At 33.5% G+C, this 21,128-nt stretch overlaps 1 protein-coding gene and 1 long non-coding RNA gene across 2 annotated transcripts in view; one reads left to right on the plus strand and one right to left on the minus strand.

Moving 5' to 3' along the window:
* Positions 1-21,128, minus strand: part of LOC139980655 (uncharacterized) — a 137,270-nt gene that overhangs the window by 103,020 nt on the left and 13,122 nt on the right. The window lies entirely within an intron of this gene.
* Positions 1-21,128, plus strand: part of LOC139980647 (uncharacterized) — a 44,973-nt gene that overhangs the window by 5,948 nt on the left and 17,897 nt on the right. The window contains exon 2 of the mRNA XM_071992451.1: positions 13,292-13,491. Coding sequence (XP_071848552.1) covers positions 13,292-13,491 — 200 coding nt within the window. The remainder of the gene's footprint in view (positions 1-13,291; positions 13,492-21,128) is intronic.

A 21,128-nucleotide genomic window follows, 5' to 3' on the forward strand; every position in this document is an offset into this window, starting at 1 on the left:
TGACATTCAAAATGAGTGATGAGGTTATACAAGGGTCTATTTACAAAATTTTGCTCTACCTCTCATACTCAAAGATGTGTCAAGATAGCCTACGTTGTAGCAATATGGTTTTCAAGTGCCAACATTGGCACGAAATCATAGTAGCTAGACAAACTGTCTCCATGTCTATTTACAATATTTCGTAAATCTATTTGTTTTTGTCGCCATTTCTGGTTTATCTCGTGCCGCATTTATGTAAGCTACAGCGTATATAGTTGTTTAGTATACCACAGAGAGGTACATAAGGTCACCATGTTCCTTCCCTTCCGGACAAGACTATTACAAATGCAGAGAAAAACTAAAAAAAATCCAAACGTTATAGCTATAATTCATTAGGCTATTTTAGATTTTTATTATCTCAAACTGTATGAAACTTAAAAATTGTTGAGAATTTGGTCGAAGCTGTCGATCAGCATATAAGTTATAAGGCTTTTTAAATGTGTTTAACTGTCAAATTCATGCCCGAAAGGTAAAATATTTAAGTAATTTGCTGTGTTTCTTGAACCTTTCACAAACAAACTACCAGATATGCAGTTGTGTGAAGGGGCACCCTCCAGCCAAATTTCTAACGATTCGTTTCAGCTCTACTAATAATGCGGAGGTCTCAGCACTCGTGGCCGAGAGGAGCTGAGCCCGCAGCTAGAGGAACAAGGGGGGGGGGGGGTACTATATTCGTACCTTAAGGCAGTACTTAGCCACGGACCTTGAGTTCACGGTAAAGAGAGTGAAGGGAAATCTTAAGTTTTTACAACCAATGGAAGTCTTATATTTCGGCTCCTTCATTTTGATATAATCCCATCTGCGTGAAGATAATGCATGATCTCTGATTTATATCAAACTTCTCGGCCTTTTAGCTAACATCATGTGTAGCATTATGTTCCCCTTCTAGGGAAATCGTGATACACAAGTGACGATGATCACACAGTTAAAATCTCGTGCATTGGGACTGGGTTTGAGAGCGAATCAGTCGTTCGGTTGTTTGGTTATTCGTGCCCATGGTTCTTTCATGGGTGACTTTTCTAAATATGTATCTAATATTTTCTATCAAACAAGTGATCAGAGAATCACGAGATCATAGGTAGTGTATGTTCCATTTCTCGTGATACACATGCGACGGTGTTCACTCTGTCACAGTTTTGATGCAAAGGGAGGTTGAGAGTGGATCAGTTGTTTGGTAACTTGGTTTTCGTGATGACTTTTCTTAAACAGTATCGATCGGAGAATCACGAGGCAGAAGTTAGAATACTTGACTATAACGAAATTTAACATCATCAATTTGGCATGATTTTAGTGTCCGTCAGCGCTTAGTTACATATATAATACATGTACCCTTGCATGAACCCTAGAAATTGATCATGTGTTTAATATTTAAAATTTAAGGAATGAATATGAACAAAGCCATTTATATATTTGGTTGAAGTACCTAAATAGAAAAGAACAACAATGATAAGAATGCCAGCACCTGTTCGAAAGTTTTATTTTCATCAAGGCATTCTATATCTATTAAATAAATGACTTATTTACAACGACAAAGTTCATGTTCAATAAGATCATAATAAGCTTTCACTTTTACATGCTTTAAAATTGTATTGTCTTTTACACTTTCCTTCATTTATGCTACAGTGTCATAAAAGCGGTTACAAGTGACACAGCGCGACCCCTCGCGTATTATTTTGTCAAGGGACAAAATATAGTTACCAGTGAACTGTGTCTAGACATTTGATATACTTTAATACTAATTTACAGTTATTCTGTAATCATTCTAATAAGAAAAAAAAGAGAGAAAAACTTAAAAACTAAAAAAGAAAGGAGAAAACTAAAAACGAAGAAAATAGAAATGAAATAAAAAACACTGGCTATTAGAAAGCAATAAAATACCATTTCAGGTAATCTCACGTTTGCTACGAAGGATTTTTCATACTCAGTAGTTCAATAAAGAAAATAACAAGAAACACCTCACTGTTCCTCAGATTGTCACGTGATGACTCGGATCGACTGTATCACGTGACAATTATTCCTTTGATCATTATCTCGCTGGATGAAGAAAAGCGTTGAAATACTGTCTAGGTTTGAAGAACGGAATATTCATGAACAAACTTCTATATATTATCGTTCAATCAATGTTGTTTGGTAAAAACAGTTCCTTTGTTGTTTATATAGTTGGAATCGAGGTTATTCCTAATTAAAATATCATTTGTATCAATGTATTGAAAATGTGTATTTCTATATACTGTACGTCATTAAGATTGTATTTGTCTTTCTATTAATCTCGAAATCAGATGAAAATAAGGAGAAAAAACCCTTTATAAACAGTTGGCTCTTTAAAGACATAGAGACGAGTTGTTCCTTAATTAGTTGATTAACGAAGAATTACAGAAACGCTAGTTCTTGTTATTAAAGAAATATATCGTTCGCATTTTGGTTTCCGGGAAGCGTTGAACAGCAGTTAAGCACGATGACTTCCATTGTCTGACAGAGAGACCATTAAAAAAACGCGATTTTGTCATGTCCTTTGTTTAGTGTTGGTATTCTAAGTTGATTTGTCGATGATTTCTAGTAAACTCTCAATTAATGACATAATCTAATCAAGATACAAAAGCAGCTAAGAGTGTGCTGTGACCCTACGACTGTTTTTTTTTAGTTACTCCATAACTTACACAGCTCAGAGTCTTCATCAATGATCAACTACACGTTATGGCTTAATTACAGACCCGGGGTAAACGAGTAACTGGTAAAATTTTTAACCAGGTTTATAACTTTATCTCTGTATCTCTTCATTAAAACCCCACTTCTTTAACAATCAGAGTCCATATCTAATTTTGCAGTCACTTAGTTAGTGTCTTTTTGTTGCTTCGATCGCTATTCCACTTTGGGATTTATTTTTCAAAATGGCGGATTGTGCAGGCTATCACTGTTTAATTGAAGAGAGTTATTGGGTACACTGTAGACGCTTGGTAGAAACTAAAAGAGGTTAGTAAACGACCATAAGGTAGAGTTCTCAACACTGGACTTTGTTCTTATATACTGATATCCTAGCTGCATGTGCTTACAAGACATCTTTCAGCCTGGTACAGGGTTTCACGGTTTGACTGCATATTTCACAACTTCCGCTTTAACGTGAAAAACAATGCATAGTACTACAAACGTCATCGATGCGATTAGTTAACAGACCACTTACTGAAAAACGAAGGCAAGAAAAAAAGTGTAAAAATTGTGTTATTTTATATCTCAACGACTCAATATCGTTTACGAAAACTTCCGAAATCTTACAGTCGGCCACGCTGTGCTCACAACGGTGCCGCTGAACAGTACATATGATCAATACGTTACTGTGATTGTTAATAAAAACTATTAATAAAGAATATGATGCAAAATCCGTTGAGGTTTGATAACAATTGGATGAAAAAGGAATGTGAAATGATAGCCTATATATAAAAAATACATCTGTAAAAAATGAGTTTTTAAAAAACACTATTAAACAGAAAAGAAAAGAACTATTTTCATTGTTCTTTTCATTGTTGGAGCTTCTATTTTGACAAGCATTCTTAATATCCACGTTTTTTGGCATTTGGTGGCTTATACAAGGTTGCGCGCGCATACTTTTTGATCGTAGGGGGAGGAACAAAATGGCGCCCGAGGCATGAGAACGCTAGCGCAACGTAATAACAAGGCAGACATATGTTCTAGTGGTAACATCATGGGGGCAGGTGTGTCGATAGGGCACTCGCGAGTGTTAGGCAAAAGATCTCGTCATATTCTTATTACGTTATTATTGGTTTATGATAATTTCATCTTTCGGAATGAATCTAGTCAGACAATAAGACAATAAGGAAAAGACAAAAAGGAAAGTAGCGTTTTCTTCACCTATCTGAGAAAACTATTCTTTTATTCTTTTGTGCCTCTTAGACTGCAAAATTGTCCGAAACTTTTCTTTCAAACAATTAATAATAAAAAAATATAAAAACACAACTTTGTTTTCTTCACCTTTTCAAAGTAATAAATCATCCATTTAACTAGACAGTTCAACATGCGACCATGTCCTTCTTTTCTTACTTTATAGCTGTAATCTTATAGAATAAAAAATCGAAGATATACAGTAGAGAGAGAGAGAAAGCAATAATGATAGTTTTAGAAATTGACTTAAAGTCAACGTTAAAGATGGGGAAACTGAAACTGAACGATTACTGATTAGCTTATAAGCAATCACGAACCAGGAAGAACTTAGAGAATTGACATATTGGAAATATTCTCAAATTCTTTGAATATTCTAAGCTGTCATAGAGGATTGTACCTGATTGTTGTCACGTTTCTGGTAACTGTAATCAACATATTCAAATATCGCAAAGGCTTGTTTTAAAATGATGATATAAGACGCTGTGGATACAATTTCCCAACATGGTATACCTTGAATTAAACTGAAAATGCGGGAGAGGGTCTTACTTTTATTGTGTATTGAAATGATTTTATATGTTTTGTATTTAGGTCATCTTTTTTGTTTATATAGTTATCACGAACAACAAAAAAAAAAAAAATATAAATAAAACGACTCAGAAAGATGGAATATCCCTGTTTGTTATCCTCAATGGTATATACAACACGTAACTGAAATTAAAGTAAGCATCTAAAAATAAGAATTAAGTCATACTCTGGGATTGTACTCATGGAAGGTAGTGTAGCAAATATACTAACAGGCAAAATGCATTTGTAGTTCGAAACCCAGTATAGCTTTGCCCCGGTCCATATGTAATATACACACTATGTACAATACAAAATCTTAGATGAAAATAATTCCCGACCAGTTACTCCTTTTCTTTTGCTTGTCTATCTAGTGTCTTCAAACAAGAATTCATTGAATGACACTAAAGCTAATAAATATAACGTCTTTTTTATTCGTAAATGAGAGAGGTTTATTCGACGAGTAATATATATTTATGTATGTATGTATGTATGTATGTATGTATGTATGTATGTATGTATGTATGTATGTATGTATGTATGTATGTATGTATGTATGTATGTATGTATGTATGTATGTATGTATGTATGTATGTATGTATGTATGTATGTATGTATATATGTATGTATGTATGTATATATATCTATATATATATATATAGATATATCTATCTATCTATATATATATGTTTATATATTTGTATATTTATATATATATATATATATTTGTATTTATATATATATATATATATATACAGATATATATATATATACATATATATATATATATATGTGTATATGTACATATATATATGTTTATATATATATATATGTATATATATATATATATGTATATATATATGAATATATATATATATATATATATATATATATATATATATATATATATATATATATATATATATATATATATATATTGCATTACAAATGCGTTAAAAGGAGCATTGGGAATAGAACAAGAACGTTGAAGTTACCAAGAGTATTTTTTGTTATACCTCTCGCTTTGTGCAATCAAAACCCTGAATTAAATATATCTGTGCTATTTAAATGGATTTTAGTAATTATCTTACGCATAATCTAATTGATTATTTACGATCTAACTGAATAAAGAGTAATCATTATAAGCTAGAAACACACATGAGAAAATACACGTGTGGATATTTGATGCTGATTTGAAGAATCCTGATTATCCATTTATGTCAAACAATACTTATTCTAATGATGCGGCAATTCACTTCAACTTAAGTTGAAGTGATCAACAAAACGTCATGTTAAAATTTTAGTCTCCGTTCTATCAGGCCTCCTTTTTGTACAATAGAGTACAAACGAAATTTTCTGATTGCCCAAGCCGTGGATTATTAATCTGTCAAGTTTCTTTGTTTAGCTCTGTCAAGAGTCACACAATTGATAGCATAATTCATTGTTTAGAACTTAAACTAATGTATAACAGTTTTTATAGCAGAATTTAAAATATCTTCCCAGATGAAGTTTTACAAAGAAGTGGAATAATAATTTAATGGATTAGAAAAAAAACGAACTGTCATAAATATTGATCGAATTACTTTTATTTTTAAAATACTGAATTCCTAAACAAAGTACACTCAACATATTCGAAAAGTAGTTATAAGTATAATCAACACACATGAAAGTTATCATATTTTTTTTCACTGCACATGACCATTTTCCTCCAATAATTGCAATTTAAACCCCATCGAGAAAAATTGAAAACAAATTTAATTCCTTGAAAATGTTTTTCTTTCTCTGTCCTATTCCTCTTAACACTTAACGTGTACAGGGCTACATAGTTTCACATTGTATTGAAATATTAACATTTTTGATTTTTTGTTTGTTTTTTCTTTAATAATCAAGTGTTTGCAAAATATTCGTGCGGTGTTTATATAAGTACATGTGCTGTAGTGAAAGTACATAAATACGGACTAATTTTATACTCAATGAGGAGATACCAAAGACAACAGTATGTTACAATTATAAACAACAATTATGACAAGTGGTGTATTTGAAATTAATTGATTTTCAAGCTTCAAGCAAAAAATTAAATTGCTATACAACATCATAACGTGAAAGGTTCGAAACATGATTTAATTTCAAAACTGAATGAATCTCTCACCTATCATTCCCTAATTCTTAAATTTGATTTATAGTATCAACCATTTTTGGTATATCAATAATTATCCACCCTGCCCCCCAAAAAACGACAAGACAGCTTTGGAAAATAATCAGACAAGTTATTTTTTCTTCATCAAGTAGCTTCTTTCAAATAATTTATTTTCATTTTTCGAGCCAAATATTAAATTGCTAACTTACAAAATAAAGTAAAATGTTGGAAAAGTAATTCCATTTACTAATAGCATAAAGCTCGTCAATTCAGGTTGTACACAACTGTCCTTCATTTAGTCTCCACTATTTATAGTTGGTGACTTGTTTAACTGATAGTATCAACCTTTCTCTTTGTGTATCAATCAATACAAAAAAAAAAAAAAAAAAAAAAAAAAAAACGGCAAGGCTTCTCTTTATTTAATTGACGTTTTTATCATCCTGGAATGTTGAATACATTAATTCAAATTTTTAAAATTATGACCTTATGAACCAAAAAAAAAAGAAGAAGCTATATGTGTCAGACAAACGTATAACCATAGATAATTCAAATCAGCGTTAAAGCTGAATTCATATAGGCCCTATTTCATATTAAGTATTAAAAGGTCATGTGTTTGCATATGTTTAGTTTTTGTTGTTGTTATGATTGCAAATATATGTTACAATGCCAACTATATAAAAACTACTATCTTGAGAAAGTAAAGAACTCATGGAAAAAGTGATTTATATTTTCCTTTCCGTCTTTTAGTTTGCGTACACTGTGACAATGTACCACCTTTACTTCATCCTATTTGCAGTATTGTTTTGATGTATATTATGTCATAGGAATTTTCGCAAGTACTCTGGTCATTTCCCAGCAGTGTCAGATAAAAAAGATTACAATAAAAAAATGATGGAGTGGCGTGTAATTACTCGAGAAGTGTATATATAATTTAGAATATACCTGTTCAACCACGTTCGCGATTATACACGTGAACTCAACAAGTTGAATATCAAGCACGTTGAAGTAAATCGTCAGTTTTAAGAGTTGTGATTGTACTTAGCATTTACTTTCCTTTAATATAGACTATATATTTAGCTGCTATGCAGGACAGTAACTATATCGATACGTGCTTATTAATACTTGAAGGACTGTTTGGAGTTTCATTTAGACAACACTAGAATCATCTGAAATATGTTACCATTCCGACATTCGTGCCTTGAGCAGCCGATACCTCAATGCACGTGAAAAAGCTGTTTATACTTTTCAAAACAAGATATGAACACTACGTGTTAAGTACACAGACCTATTATGCGACACTTTCATGACAGATGTACCTAAATATATGGACGACCACACTTTGCATATAAGAATGGATCTGTAGTTGTTGGCTAGTTACACCTCCTTGGAAGAAGACGAATAAGTATACATAAACTACAGAAAAATATCCCAGATTCCTGTGAAGTGGAATATCACAACCGTAAAGTAATTTAGCTTAGTTACAACACACAACAAGTTGCTGTAACTTATGTACTGTTTACAAATTATCATACTGTGCTTAACGGAAATAAAACGGATTCATGAAAATGTTCCTTCGCTGTTGAAAAAAAGGTGTAGTCTTCAGGTAGGAAAACCAAATAAGCGACTCAGCAGTCAAATGGGACAGTAATGCTTTAACATAAATTGAATATAACTGTTCAACTCAAATTTAACAAAGCAAAATATATCAGTTGTTCAGGTTATATATAGCCTACCGTTTATTCACAGCCGCCTCCTACACCAAATATTGTAAGACATATATAACATGTAGCACCTTCATGTCGCTTCAGAATTTACAGAAGAGGAAGGGGAAAAAACTGCGTGCAAAAACAACACATATAATTTAATTCGTGGAAAATTTCAAGCGAGCCATTGTCACAATTACGCTACGCTGCAAAAAAAGGAGAGAGAAAAATGGCCGTTCCTGATTTCAATGTTATTATACCTTTTCTATTAAATGAAACGTTCTTTTCAACAAATTTGAAAAGAATTTGATCATCAGATATCCTTGTTTATTGTAAAGCTTTAATTGCCACATTTGGGTTGAGATTGTGAACTTAAACGACAAATTTTGATCCCAGTCGGATGTCTTTTAAAAAAAATTAATAATCGAAGCCCCATGGTCCTATACTTTACTTTTAATCACGTCGGCTACTTTAGTATTGATTAACTGTTTGTTAAATATTTTTGTGTTTCTGTTCAATATATGTTAATATCGGTATCTCTAAAATTTTGATTCTCGAGTTACCTAACTGGAATCAGGAACGAGCAACCGGGATTCCTTCTAAAAAATATTTTTCTTTATAGTTATCCTTCACCGTATACTTCATATATATTGGTGTTATTTATTTATGAACAACAAAGAGGCCCAACAGAACAAGAAATAACATAGACTACACCCTGAAATCATTGAGGGAAATGTATAATGCCCAAGTATGTTATAGGTAACTGAGGAAAATTACTATATTGTACATCCGGGTCTTTATAAGTGTTATGGACAATATTCTTAACTGATTTTTCTACACAGAAATGGGCCAGAGAGCTATCTGTATTTAATTTTCTGCCATCGGTTTCATTGTCTTTTTCAGCCTTTTACTTAAGTCATTAATACCTATTCACTTCTTCCATCTTTTTGTATTATGTCGCGGGCACATTCTCCTTCTCGTGACAACGTATACTCCGCCATATGTGATAAAAGTGTATACGTGATTCTTGAGGTGTTGCTATACACATAGGTTGTTCGTTGGTTGTTGTTCGGTTTTGTTACATTCTCTGTCAATGCGACTGTACACAGGGAATTAAATTAGTATTTGAGTTTGTTAATGACGAACAAAAGACCATAAAGCTGTCCAATTCACATATTAAGTAGTGCAATACTTGTCCATAAAGAACCACTAAGCTATCAGTAAAAAACCCGGCTGGTATACTGAATCGGTAAACATGGCCTTTAGACTGCTAAACCCTAGGATCAGTACACATGACACAAAGGGACACAAACAGAAATGGAGCAAACAAGTACGATTAGGTACTGAACATGATGGTAACCACTGCAAACTCGTTACAGTACACCCTTCAAGTGCATATCTCGAAACTGATTGAAAATTAACCGAATCACAAAAGGAAAAAGAAAGAAAAACTGGTCAAGAAACAGATGTGGAAGTGTCAAATCGACACCCCTTCAAAGAAACCACTCCTGAAGTAGTTTGATGTCATGATATTATTACACTTGCTTTCGAACGGTATTTTGCTACCCCGTGTAGAAGTATGCGCTGCAGTTCTTGACAAACAGTTTGTAGGTTATAGTTGTGCTTGTAGGTCGAAATAGTAATATTTGTCGTATATGGGCCATACGTCTTAGCATAGACGCCTAAGTCAAACGAATTCAGCTTTTTGCTAAATAAACAAAAATAAGAAAGCTTTCAATGGGACTGTAGCATCCTCTTCATGAGCTTGAAGGATACGACAAATGTGATACCTATTGCATTTTATAACAACTTTTCACAAAACGTATATTATGAAAGAGAGAGAGAGTGGGTACTGTACTGGCCCCAGCGAGGCGGAGAGAGAGGCGGGAGCGGTAGTTGTGTTGGAGAATCCCGTCACATGAAACGTACAAAAGCTTCCAACGTATTTTGGGATCAGAAAGCTATCTTGCCTTCAGCACGGAGGGTCCAAGCCACTTGGCAATTCTCTGAAAGGTTTACTAAGGTACCTTGATCGTTCTTGATCTTTCGACATCGTTGGGTTCAGTTCAACGCCTTCGTCCCATTGGTCGGATTACGGCGTGTTCCAGTCTTGAAGTATTAAGGGTGTGAGCAACTTTTCTCCTCATAGTGTCGTTAATGAATTTCAAAGACAGTTTGTAAGGTTATTGCTCTTTCAATTTCTCTTCCTGGTGTCACTGTCTATTCAAGATAACATCCCGAAAAGACAAAGATCAACATTTGATTACGTTCTTTATGACCTTACAAAACTAGTCTAAGGCGTGCATCTCTTGTCATTAGTCGTAATAATTAACACTCAAACGAAACAAACCCGATGAAATGTTATAACGTCTGAAAATGATAAAATTCCGCGTTGACCTTTCGCACAGGATCTATGACCATATTACCTGGCCGGCTATTCACACGCCAAGCATAATATTAGTCAAAGAAGTTATACAAATTAGTTTAGCCTTGACTTTTCCGCCAAATGTAAACTACGGTAGGCGAGAGACGATTGTTTGCGGCATGACTTTAGTGGAAAGCTCTTCACCAGTATTCCTATCATCCCTTTGAACAGCTTAAGAGAACCGCGTAGTGTATTTAAGAAATACAGAACTTGAGAATATTTGTTCCTAACTTTATAGCAGATGGATTGGCGAAAGTCAATAACCATATCCACCTCCCCCACCCCCCCCTCAACCCCGAATCCACGCAAATTTCATATATTGAGCCCTTGGTGTGGCCGAAGTGATATCGATTATGTACTACACTAGCCCATCATTTCTAGTAAAAATAAATTGCATAATGTATCAAATATGTACCAATTCACACATTGGCATCAAATGCACCGACATGTCGCCGAAACACCATATGTTTAACATTGCTAGAGAAAAGCATGTCGGGAAAATAATATGAATGTTACAATTAAACAACAGCATGTCAATGTTTGAATCAACATGTTATGTTTCAATATCTGTATAGGCGTTTCGGAAGTAACATCAGCATATTACAACTCAATTTCAGCATGTTAATAATAATAAAATAACAATGTTATTGAATCTGAGGAACGCTTGAATTTTAGTTCGAACCGTTTGGGGTGGGGGGGGGGGTTAGACAATTATTGGCGATACCATTCGTTTCTAGATATATATCAACCTTACGAACAAATGCTAGCATATCACGATTGATGTGAAAATGTATTGCTTTCCCTAACATTGCGAAACAAATGGCGTTCCGTATATGTCATTTAGCTTCAAGTTTGGACATGTAAATAAATATGATATGTACCACATTAACTCTAGGAATTTGTAGATATATGAGTGTTGCATAAACACGACTATAGTCGTTTAATTTTGTTGGCTCTGTGATAAATTATATGTAGTATCGAGTTGGCATATTTGTAATTCATTACAAAAACAAATTAACTAAATAAATGGGTTTTCAGTACCGGCATACGAATGGTACCGGATGGTACACAATATTTAATGTATAATTTCTTTGCGGTTTATTTGTGATTAGTGGTTTCGAACGCATACACAGCTTAACATTTGTACACCTGTCACAGTTATTTGTGGTGGTAATCGGTGTTAATCAGAATACAAATTGACGTATTTATAATAATGTCCCCTAAATACTGATAAATTTGACTTAAAATATCAACATAAAAAACCCAGTAAAATATAATAATAAACAAAAGGGGAAAAAAAGAGAGAAAAAAAAAGAAGGAAATTTCACTCGTACTAATAAAAAAAATCATACCTTAAATGATCGAAAGATGAAAAAGAGGATTTGCCAAAATTTGAAGAGGACACGGAAAGCGAGAGAGCTTGTGCAAACGTTACTGGATTTTATGTACATTATTAAGGGGGATTTTACACTGAAATTCACCTTCAACCTAGAAAAAAAAAAACTAAAAAAAAAATTAACAGCATATCATTTCTGTAATTAATATGTTCTAATTTTAACATAACAAGGAACAAAATCAGTTTCGATTGCCTCATACCTAATTGTTTCTCTCTATTTATCGTTCCCTGCTCTCATCTTTATTTGTCAAATGACTCCTTGTAATGTGATACATTCGTAATGTTTATTTAGCTGCCTACGTTCTCTTTAATAAATTTAAGTCTTCACCCAAAATTGCAACATATTTTCTTTTTCTTGTACGAATGGGGATATAAATGAATTCTGGGAGAAGACATTTTGAGCTCCATTGCCATGATGGTAACGACATGGCACTCAATCATAGTTTACTTAAGGAACATTCACACAATTGTTGTTTATCTAGCTTCAAAACAGCTGATTGGCGTTTTCATAATCATTACTCATTTGAGTCAATTTCCCAACAAATTTACTCGTAATGCTACAGCAATGGTCTTGACAAAAACTATCTGAAGTATTTCCCCCGTGCTATACATATATGTTAATATTAACGGTTAATTATCGTAAATGGTTAATGAAAATAGTAGCTTACGCCCTGATAACAAACAAAGTATAGACGAAGCTATATCTACGTACATGTCAGAAACGCAAAAGGTTTACGCCATAATATTGCGAATCACCAGAATATCCCTGTTAGCTGTTATAGGAGAGTACCTTTAATAAGAGCGGATGATGTTGAGTACTGTACGAGTTGAAATTGTGTTTTTATTCAAGTAGTTCGAGGTTTAACTTACCGATAATTAGTGAATGCAATACGTGTTATATTATTAATCAGATATATCAAGTCATTGGAACGGGCTTTGTCGGAAGAAGGGTCACAAGGGTGTATATGTCATGATATCACTGCGAGAGACAGTGCCCCGACTTATATATAAATATATAAACAAAATTAAAAAAAAAAATGTTATTTTCGACGTCACAGAAATATCACGTAATGACGTTGAGAAGATGATATATAGTATAACTAAAATGTCTTTCTTTTATCATTTGTTATATTCAGGCAAGATCCATGGCAAGTTGCCAAGATGATTAAGCAGTACATGCAACAACATAACATCCCCCAAAGAGAAGTGGTAGATGCCACTGGGTTAAACCAATCACACTTATCCCAACATCTCAACAAGGGAACCCCGATGAAGAGTATGAAGAGAAACCTTTTATACCAATGGTATATCAGAAAACAAGTCGAAGTAGCAAACCGTAAGTACATTCATAAACATTTTTATAGAAATTTCAGAAAGAACAGAAAGTATACTTCCCCAACCCCCCCCCTCCCGCAAAAAAGTCAGACATACAGTTACTAATAAGATATTGTATTATATATTGTAGGAAATATGACGTATACAGCATCTTGAACTGAACATTCACTAAACTTGACCACAAAACCTGTCTTACTGTGTCACAGTTTTTACGAAGATTGTAGCTCTGACAAAATATACATTACGTCATAATTACATCGGAAATTATATATTTATGCATTGAAAGAGGTACTGATTATGATTCCAGGTGGATGAATTCATGCAACTGTGTTCAATTTAATGCTAAATCAATAAAAGCATCCGGTACCCATCTCATTTACACAATCCACTTTCTTCACTCCAGTGATCATTATTCATATTTTTCTGTACGAACACATCTGGACGTTGTTAACGAAGGAAGTCCTTTTAGCGTAGACTAAGGCGTATAGCATATATAACTGTCCTTGGCATAATAAGTACAGATGACAACATCTATGCCGCCAATAATGCGACATATTTGATATATATCTATTCTAATTAATCTATTTGGGTGGCGGGAAACATCTACTTGGAAACTCAAGAAATATTTTTACATTACATCCTCGAATGCTGGTTTAGTTCTGTCATTTTCGTAATTCAAGTTTCCGAGGGAAACGATATGTTTGAAAGGGAATCAATAAGGCTGTATTGATCAATTGTCTGTAGAAAGTTTCTTGACGACGACCAAAATTCTCTATTTAATCATGTTCTTGCGAATGCATTATGTAGCCTATAAGTTTGTAAGGACATTCCCATCCAGCATTATCTACATATTCAAATGCAAAATCAGAACAGAATTTCACATAAAAGTTTTCATATTTGTATACTTTGCAACATAAACGTCTCATGCACTGTATACATAGTTATTACGTGGGCCTGACCAAACTGCAATAAGGTAAATCCCAATTCCATTAATTAACGGCTATTAAGCCGTTTTGTAACTCAGTTTGGTAATTTACATCACTTTGCATAGTACTTGAGTACAACGTCACTTAAGGGTTCCTTTGCAATTCATTGAGGTTTCTTACGGTTAGAAATTCCATTTTTATCTGATATTTTGGAGAAGATATTTTATCGATATCATAGAAAAGGTAACGTGGAAAAGCTGTCATTGTGATGGCATTCAGTAAGGGAGAGAAAACTTAACCGATGTACACATCCTGTAACAGATAACAGCTTCAAAGAAAAGTGCAACGGGCTAATTTGTTTCCACCTTTGACTTCGTGTCAAACAAGAAACAAACATTAAACTTATGAAGATATTTGAACATGTTCCGAATTCCAGTGAAACGATGTGTCATCTCATAAGCAAACACAACATACCAAGACAAAAGCAACATTTATTAACCATGTTGCGTTTGATCAATTTCTTTCATTCGTAAACTGGAAGCTGTGAGGACTGATGATAGAATTGATGAAAGTTTAGGAAATTTGCATATGTTCACTCGCTCCTTACATAATATAATATACTTATATTACTTTCGACCACTTGGGCTGAGATCATGCGTAGAATCTGTCCTGTAGAGATACACTGCAGAGCACATGTGTGCGGTAGGTCGATTAACAACATTCGACCAAGATCATGTTAGTATCTATTCGTGTTTGAAGTGACTCGTGATAATCACTTGAAAATAACAGTCATTATCACACAGTTATACAATCTCGATGTAAGGAGACTGGGATTTGAGAGTGGCTCAAAGGTTTTCGTTTTACATCCCCAGTTATATGTTATGTGATGAATAATACAAAGTACTAGTGTTTTAGAGACTGTATTAATATACAAAAAACTATACGTGGTTAAAAAACCTAAGAAACATCTTACATGCTAGAAGTAAAACTACAGACACACCCATTTCCAAAATACAGCTATACCAACACAACCGTTGCCTAATAATAGATGCGTATAAGCATGCGACAGAAAGTTCTATCAACTTTAACCCCGTTAAATTGTTTCGACTGAGAGGATAATTTTTTAAAGTATACGCAAGTTCGTTGTTGTAATTCAGTTGCAACACTAATGAAAAAAAAAAAAAAACTGTACATTACTTGAGTAACTCGGGGAGGTTTGTTTGTTGATTTGACAATTTGACCAAACCTCTACTAATTGGTATTGCACAAATAATATTGCGACTAACTTAAGACAATACTCCTGGATGTTAAAGAGTAACAAGAACAGAGTGAATTATTATGGTTTACATTCGATTCGAGAACTTTTGTCGCTCATACGCTATTGTTACATTAGTAATGATCACATACCAAGAGCTAATCCACAGCTTTAAAACTTCTGAACTTTGTAGTCACTGTTATCTGAAAAAACCCGCGACTATTCTGCTCTAGTATGGATTTCGGTTTCGACAGAAAGTATCAAAGGAACTGGAAAATTCAATATCTTAAAATTGATCTTTAAAACAGTTAAGATGACTATTAATTATATGACCAAAGTAGTTTTATAAGTTTTCTTTTCAAAATGTTATCCCAGCTGTTAACATCGGATCCTTTGTTTTACTTTTCAATGTAATGATGAAATTAGTGTATATACGTTCAACACTCTGACGGAACTGACACCTGATGAGTTAAAATCATGCATATAAGTCACCCTAGATAACGTTTTGTCAATCCCGATACTTTGAAATGGTAAGCCAAGTTACTTTTTTTGTTTAACTGATATCAAATAGTAAATTATTAAAAATTGTTTAATGCGAATAAACAGATCCACTTATATGAAACAGGTGATCATAACATTTTAAACATTTACAGCAAATAGTTAATATTGCTGGTAAATAAATTGTCAGGTTTGAAGTGTTTTGTAAACTTGATTTCAAATGAGATGTGAGTGAAAGCTTTCGAATTTTGTAGGACATGTAGAGCCTTTATTGTTTATCATAATGTAACATATTAACAGTAGTTAAATCAATGTCAAAAACGTTTCACAGTTTAATCAATGCATGAATAGCCTCACAAAAGATGTAAAATAAATCCAACAACTGCAAATGTTTATCAGAGGCTTTCTGTTGTTTACCAATTACTCAAAAGTGCACTTATTATGAAAAAAAAAGGAATCGTGTATTTTTTTTTGTTATTGGAGACACCTGCTACGGTGAGGTCATTGTTTTAAATTCAAATAAACTTATTTGTGAAGAGGTCAGCATGTGCATTGTTACGTTTACATTACTCTCTCTCTCTCTCTATATATACTAACCACAACCGCCTGAAAAAAAGGGTCTAGAACAGATGAAAAGTCGTAACGACAATGTTGAACTATTTTGCACTCGAAATATCACTTACAAAAGGGCATACACAGTAACACATTTGACCTCTATTTGCAAACCGTTCATTCTTTAGAAAATGTTGCGGTAAACTTGTAGATTAACATGGATCTTTAAGTGTAAAGAATGTAAGATCTTTAAGTGTAAAGAAATGTAAACTTCTAACCACAGGTGTCCCCTGAAAAAAAAGGGTGCAATAATACAATACAAAGTAAAAAATAAAAATAAACAGGCAGAGATATACTTATTCAATGAGAACTTTTCTATGATTTTGAATACTAAAGTTTAATCAAGATGACTAGCAGATTGACTGCAGCAGAGTGGGAATTAATTTAGCAGATACGGTGGCTATAAGCACAAGGAGAGCATCTTTGAGCCTGCTTCGATATTAATAGACTGTTCAGTGTAAACAAACTCTGAAGTGCATACGTACAATTTCCAAGTGGCACCACTCTGTGACATTGCTTGAAAACGAACTGTTTGCAATCCCTAGCCATGACCAATAAGTCGGTTATTAATAGCGGTTCTACATGTGGCTTTATCTTTGGGCTAGTCACTACCATCCATCCGACCCAGTCCTAAGAGATTAAAATTGGCAAGAAAAAGCAATTGCGTGCAAAAGGGGATGTGTAGTATCCATTCACTATGCACACATGTGAACATTCAACGCATTGTTCAACGCTTATAGTCTTTAGCTATACTCCCATGGTTTTACGACTTTGGTAGCCACATTGGCGTAAACTGTGTTGAAAAGGAAAGGCTTAACCAATAAGTCGTATCAATCTTGTTCCCTCGTCGAAATACTTATTAAACAGCAGTAAGTTACGAAAACTATATATGAGATAAATATTGTACACAGAATAAAATTGTACTATTTTAATTTTTTTTATTGGAGACGTCGCAAATGGACACTGTCGAGTTTGGTAGTGTACTTCGAGTGGTTGTTTGATGATACCTCAAGGATATGTTAACAGTATCACGCATAGTCGCATAATAGCTCTACAAAGTAAGACTTTGAGAAATTTGAAAGAATAATACACTCACACAGCACTTATTCTCACAGCTGCGTTTGGAGGGGCAGGGGAGCAACGGACTGACTATTGTGGTTTCGATGACAAGTCTTACGAATCGTACTGTAATTATCAAGTTATGCGTATGATGAATTATTATGAAAAGAAAGTGTGATATGGCATAGCAATCAAGTAATTTTTAATATACGCAAAACAATTATCAATATATTCAAAACATTTCTTTTTACTATTTTTATTTACTATCTCATTAAAATAACATCACCAAAATGGTTTCCATATCTCTTTTTTTTTCATTTGAACTAAACAACTCCCATTATAATAAAACAAAACTAATAACGACCTCAAGAAAGATACAAAAAATGTGTTTTTGCAACTACTGACATGAAAGAATGCCGTAACGCACGTTTTGACAAAGTCATCTTCATAAGGTAGGAAGTAGTGAGTCATTTCAAGACATACGATCCCCAAGATCGACCAAAAATAAAACTTACAATGACCTTTATCCCCGGAGTAAACATAGGAACCGTGTCAAAGGTCAAGTTTGACAGCTCAATGTCCCACCTGGTGGAGAGGGCATCAGAACTCATTAACCACTTGGCTTTTTCAGTTGAGAAGTAATTTATAAAAATCTTTGTTTGGAGACTGTCAAGATAAGACAACGTGGTAGTTCAGCTGATGGGAGCTCAAGTTCGTGTGGTAAATGGTTTGTCATTAGGCGGCCACAGAGAAACAAAAGAAGCTTGCTACCAGTATCGTTATCAACATTTTCAAAAACCAATGTAGCAAAAAAGAAAAGAGCAAAAAAAAAAGAGAAATGTGCATCATAATAGTAATAATTTGTAATAACTATATTAATAATTGTATCTTATATAAGACCAAATGCTTTTGTTCATATGAATATTATGCACTGGTTATGATTAATTATTACAGATACATAGCTAACAAACAACTTACAAGCTAATGGTTATACTAATAAAACAAAAGTATAGTGTGGTACTGGATGCACTATTCATAAAGTAAATACATGTTCCATCCCTAAATGGCAGCTGAGGTATGAAAAGAGAACAACTCTCCATGTCCTCATGAAATGAAGGGATGTGAATGTTTTGTCACAGGTGTAAATGTTTTTAGTAGACTGTACACTTCAAACTAGGACAGAGTTCTCACCTCTGGCATACAAATGAGTATGAATGTTCAACATAAATTTGTATTTTGGAGCAGAGTGTAAACAAAAATCAGATATAAGATAATAGTAGCCTGCTATTTTCCTTTGTAACAGATAATCATTGTCTCTAGAGAGACTGTGTATATCAAACTCTAAATTTGTCTGCAATTAAATAAGGACTTTAAACAGCAATAAAATCTAGACATTTAGAAAGAGTACAGACACCAGACTGTTATGCTTATGTGGCAGTAAGCACTATTTAAAAAACAAATAAATAACAATGTCATCTAAATAAGGACTTTAAACAGCAATAAAATCTAGACATTTAGAGTGAGTACAGACACCAGACTATTATGTTTATGTGACAGTAAGCACTATTTAATAAACAAATAAATAACAATGTCATCTAAATAAGGACTTTAAACAGCAATAAAATCTAGACATTTAGAGTGAGTACAGACACCAAACTATTATGTTTATGTGACAGTAAGCACTATTTAAAAAACAAATAAATAACAATTTCAGACTTTTGGAAAAGCTCTATATATAGTAATAACATTAATAACATTAGACCTCTAGAACTGGAAGTTGGAAATTATTACTATCAATTACACTTTTCGAGGTTTAATGCTGAGCAGAAGGTATTACACGTTAATTTCTTATAGTGGAAATTCGTGACCATATACCCAGGTATTATCCAAACTCCACAATAAAACTCATCGCTGATTTTAAAATGTATTCTTATTTAATCAAATGCTCAAGGAAAGACATTAACCGTTTACGAACATAAAGCTACACTGGAATGCAGGTTGGACCCAAGACATGGAATTACTTTCCCAAGCTCCCTTGCAGAACTTCAGTCTGAACAGTAAAATTTATGGTTTTTATTTTCCATTATTTTCTTGTTACTTTTATGGGAGTGTGTGCAATACAAAACTTGCAGTTAGTATAGTACTCAATAGTGCTGGCAGATTTAGTGTTTAATTACAGACATTATCGGTGCTATGTTCAGTGTAAATACCACAAAGTTCGTCTTGCCCAAAAAGATATAAGCAGTAGCTAATCAGCCGAATCTGTTTCGAGAACATTATACGTATATTATACACAAAGACTTCTTACAGTATTTTTAGTGTTGTAGTGGTCGACCAAAATTTGATTTTGATACGACGGATTTTTCGAAGCACCAGTTCGGCTTATTTAGTATGCGAGCTAAGTATATCCCATGGTTAAAAATCATCTAAGTTAGTCTAATTACCATAATCGTAATGGAATGCACAATCATGCACACATTAGGGTTTTGACCCATTCTCAACACGTTTAGCATTAATCAGAACCAACTTTTCATGACAGAATAATAATTGAGCCAACAAAAATATGAATATTCCTTTTCATTCATTCACTCGCAGAACTTTATTTCAGTCACGTTTGACATACACATGACAATAATTGTAAAGAGTAAGAGACCGAGGAGTGCCCAATAGAAGATTGACGTAGCAACGTGAACACTCCTTTAAAAATGCAAATACATCTAAAAAAAAATGATATTTTCCAATTTTTATCGCATACCTCGGAAGGAAAAAACATTACACATCTGTTGTTAGATTGTATGGAATAATGCAGAAAAAATCAGCCATGCGACTGGAAATCATGAATCTAACCTTGAAACCTGCTTTATATTTCAAAAAGGGCAGCAAGTTTTAAAGAATCAAAATGGCGGCTGAAGCCAACCACCGTTGAATATTTACTGTGTCCTGTTTTGTTTTGTTTGTGTTGCATGATAGTTTCAGTGTATAGTAAATATGTATACTTTTTACAACCTTTCCAATGTTGTTTAACAACCTTTTATAGTGCATCCTATTAACAGCTGTGTGGACACATGTACTGCATCTACTGTGTGGCACTTTCGCACTACGCCAAAATGAGCTCTTTAACATTCATTAAGAGGTACTTGTGACTATTTTGAGTGGTTAAATATGAAAATTTAACATCTATGGTCATGATGAACTTTCAGAGAATAGCTACATACATCGAGGGCTGTTATACTTCACATTGGTGATGGTTTACATCACATTTTGTTTTACATCTAAATATCTTTACTG

This window comes from Apostichopus japonicus, chromosome 15 (genome assembly GCF_037975245.1).
Source record: "Apostichopus japonicus isolate 1M-3 chromosome 15, ASM3797524v1, whole genome shotgun sequence".
NCBI lineage: Eukaryota > Metazoa > Echinodermata > Holothuroidea > Aspidochirotida > Stichopodidae > Apostichopus > Apostichopus japonicus.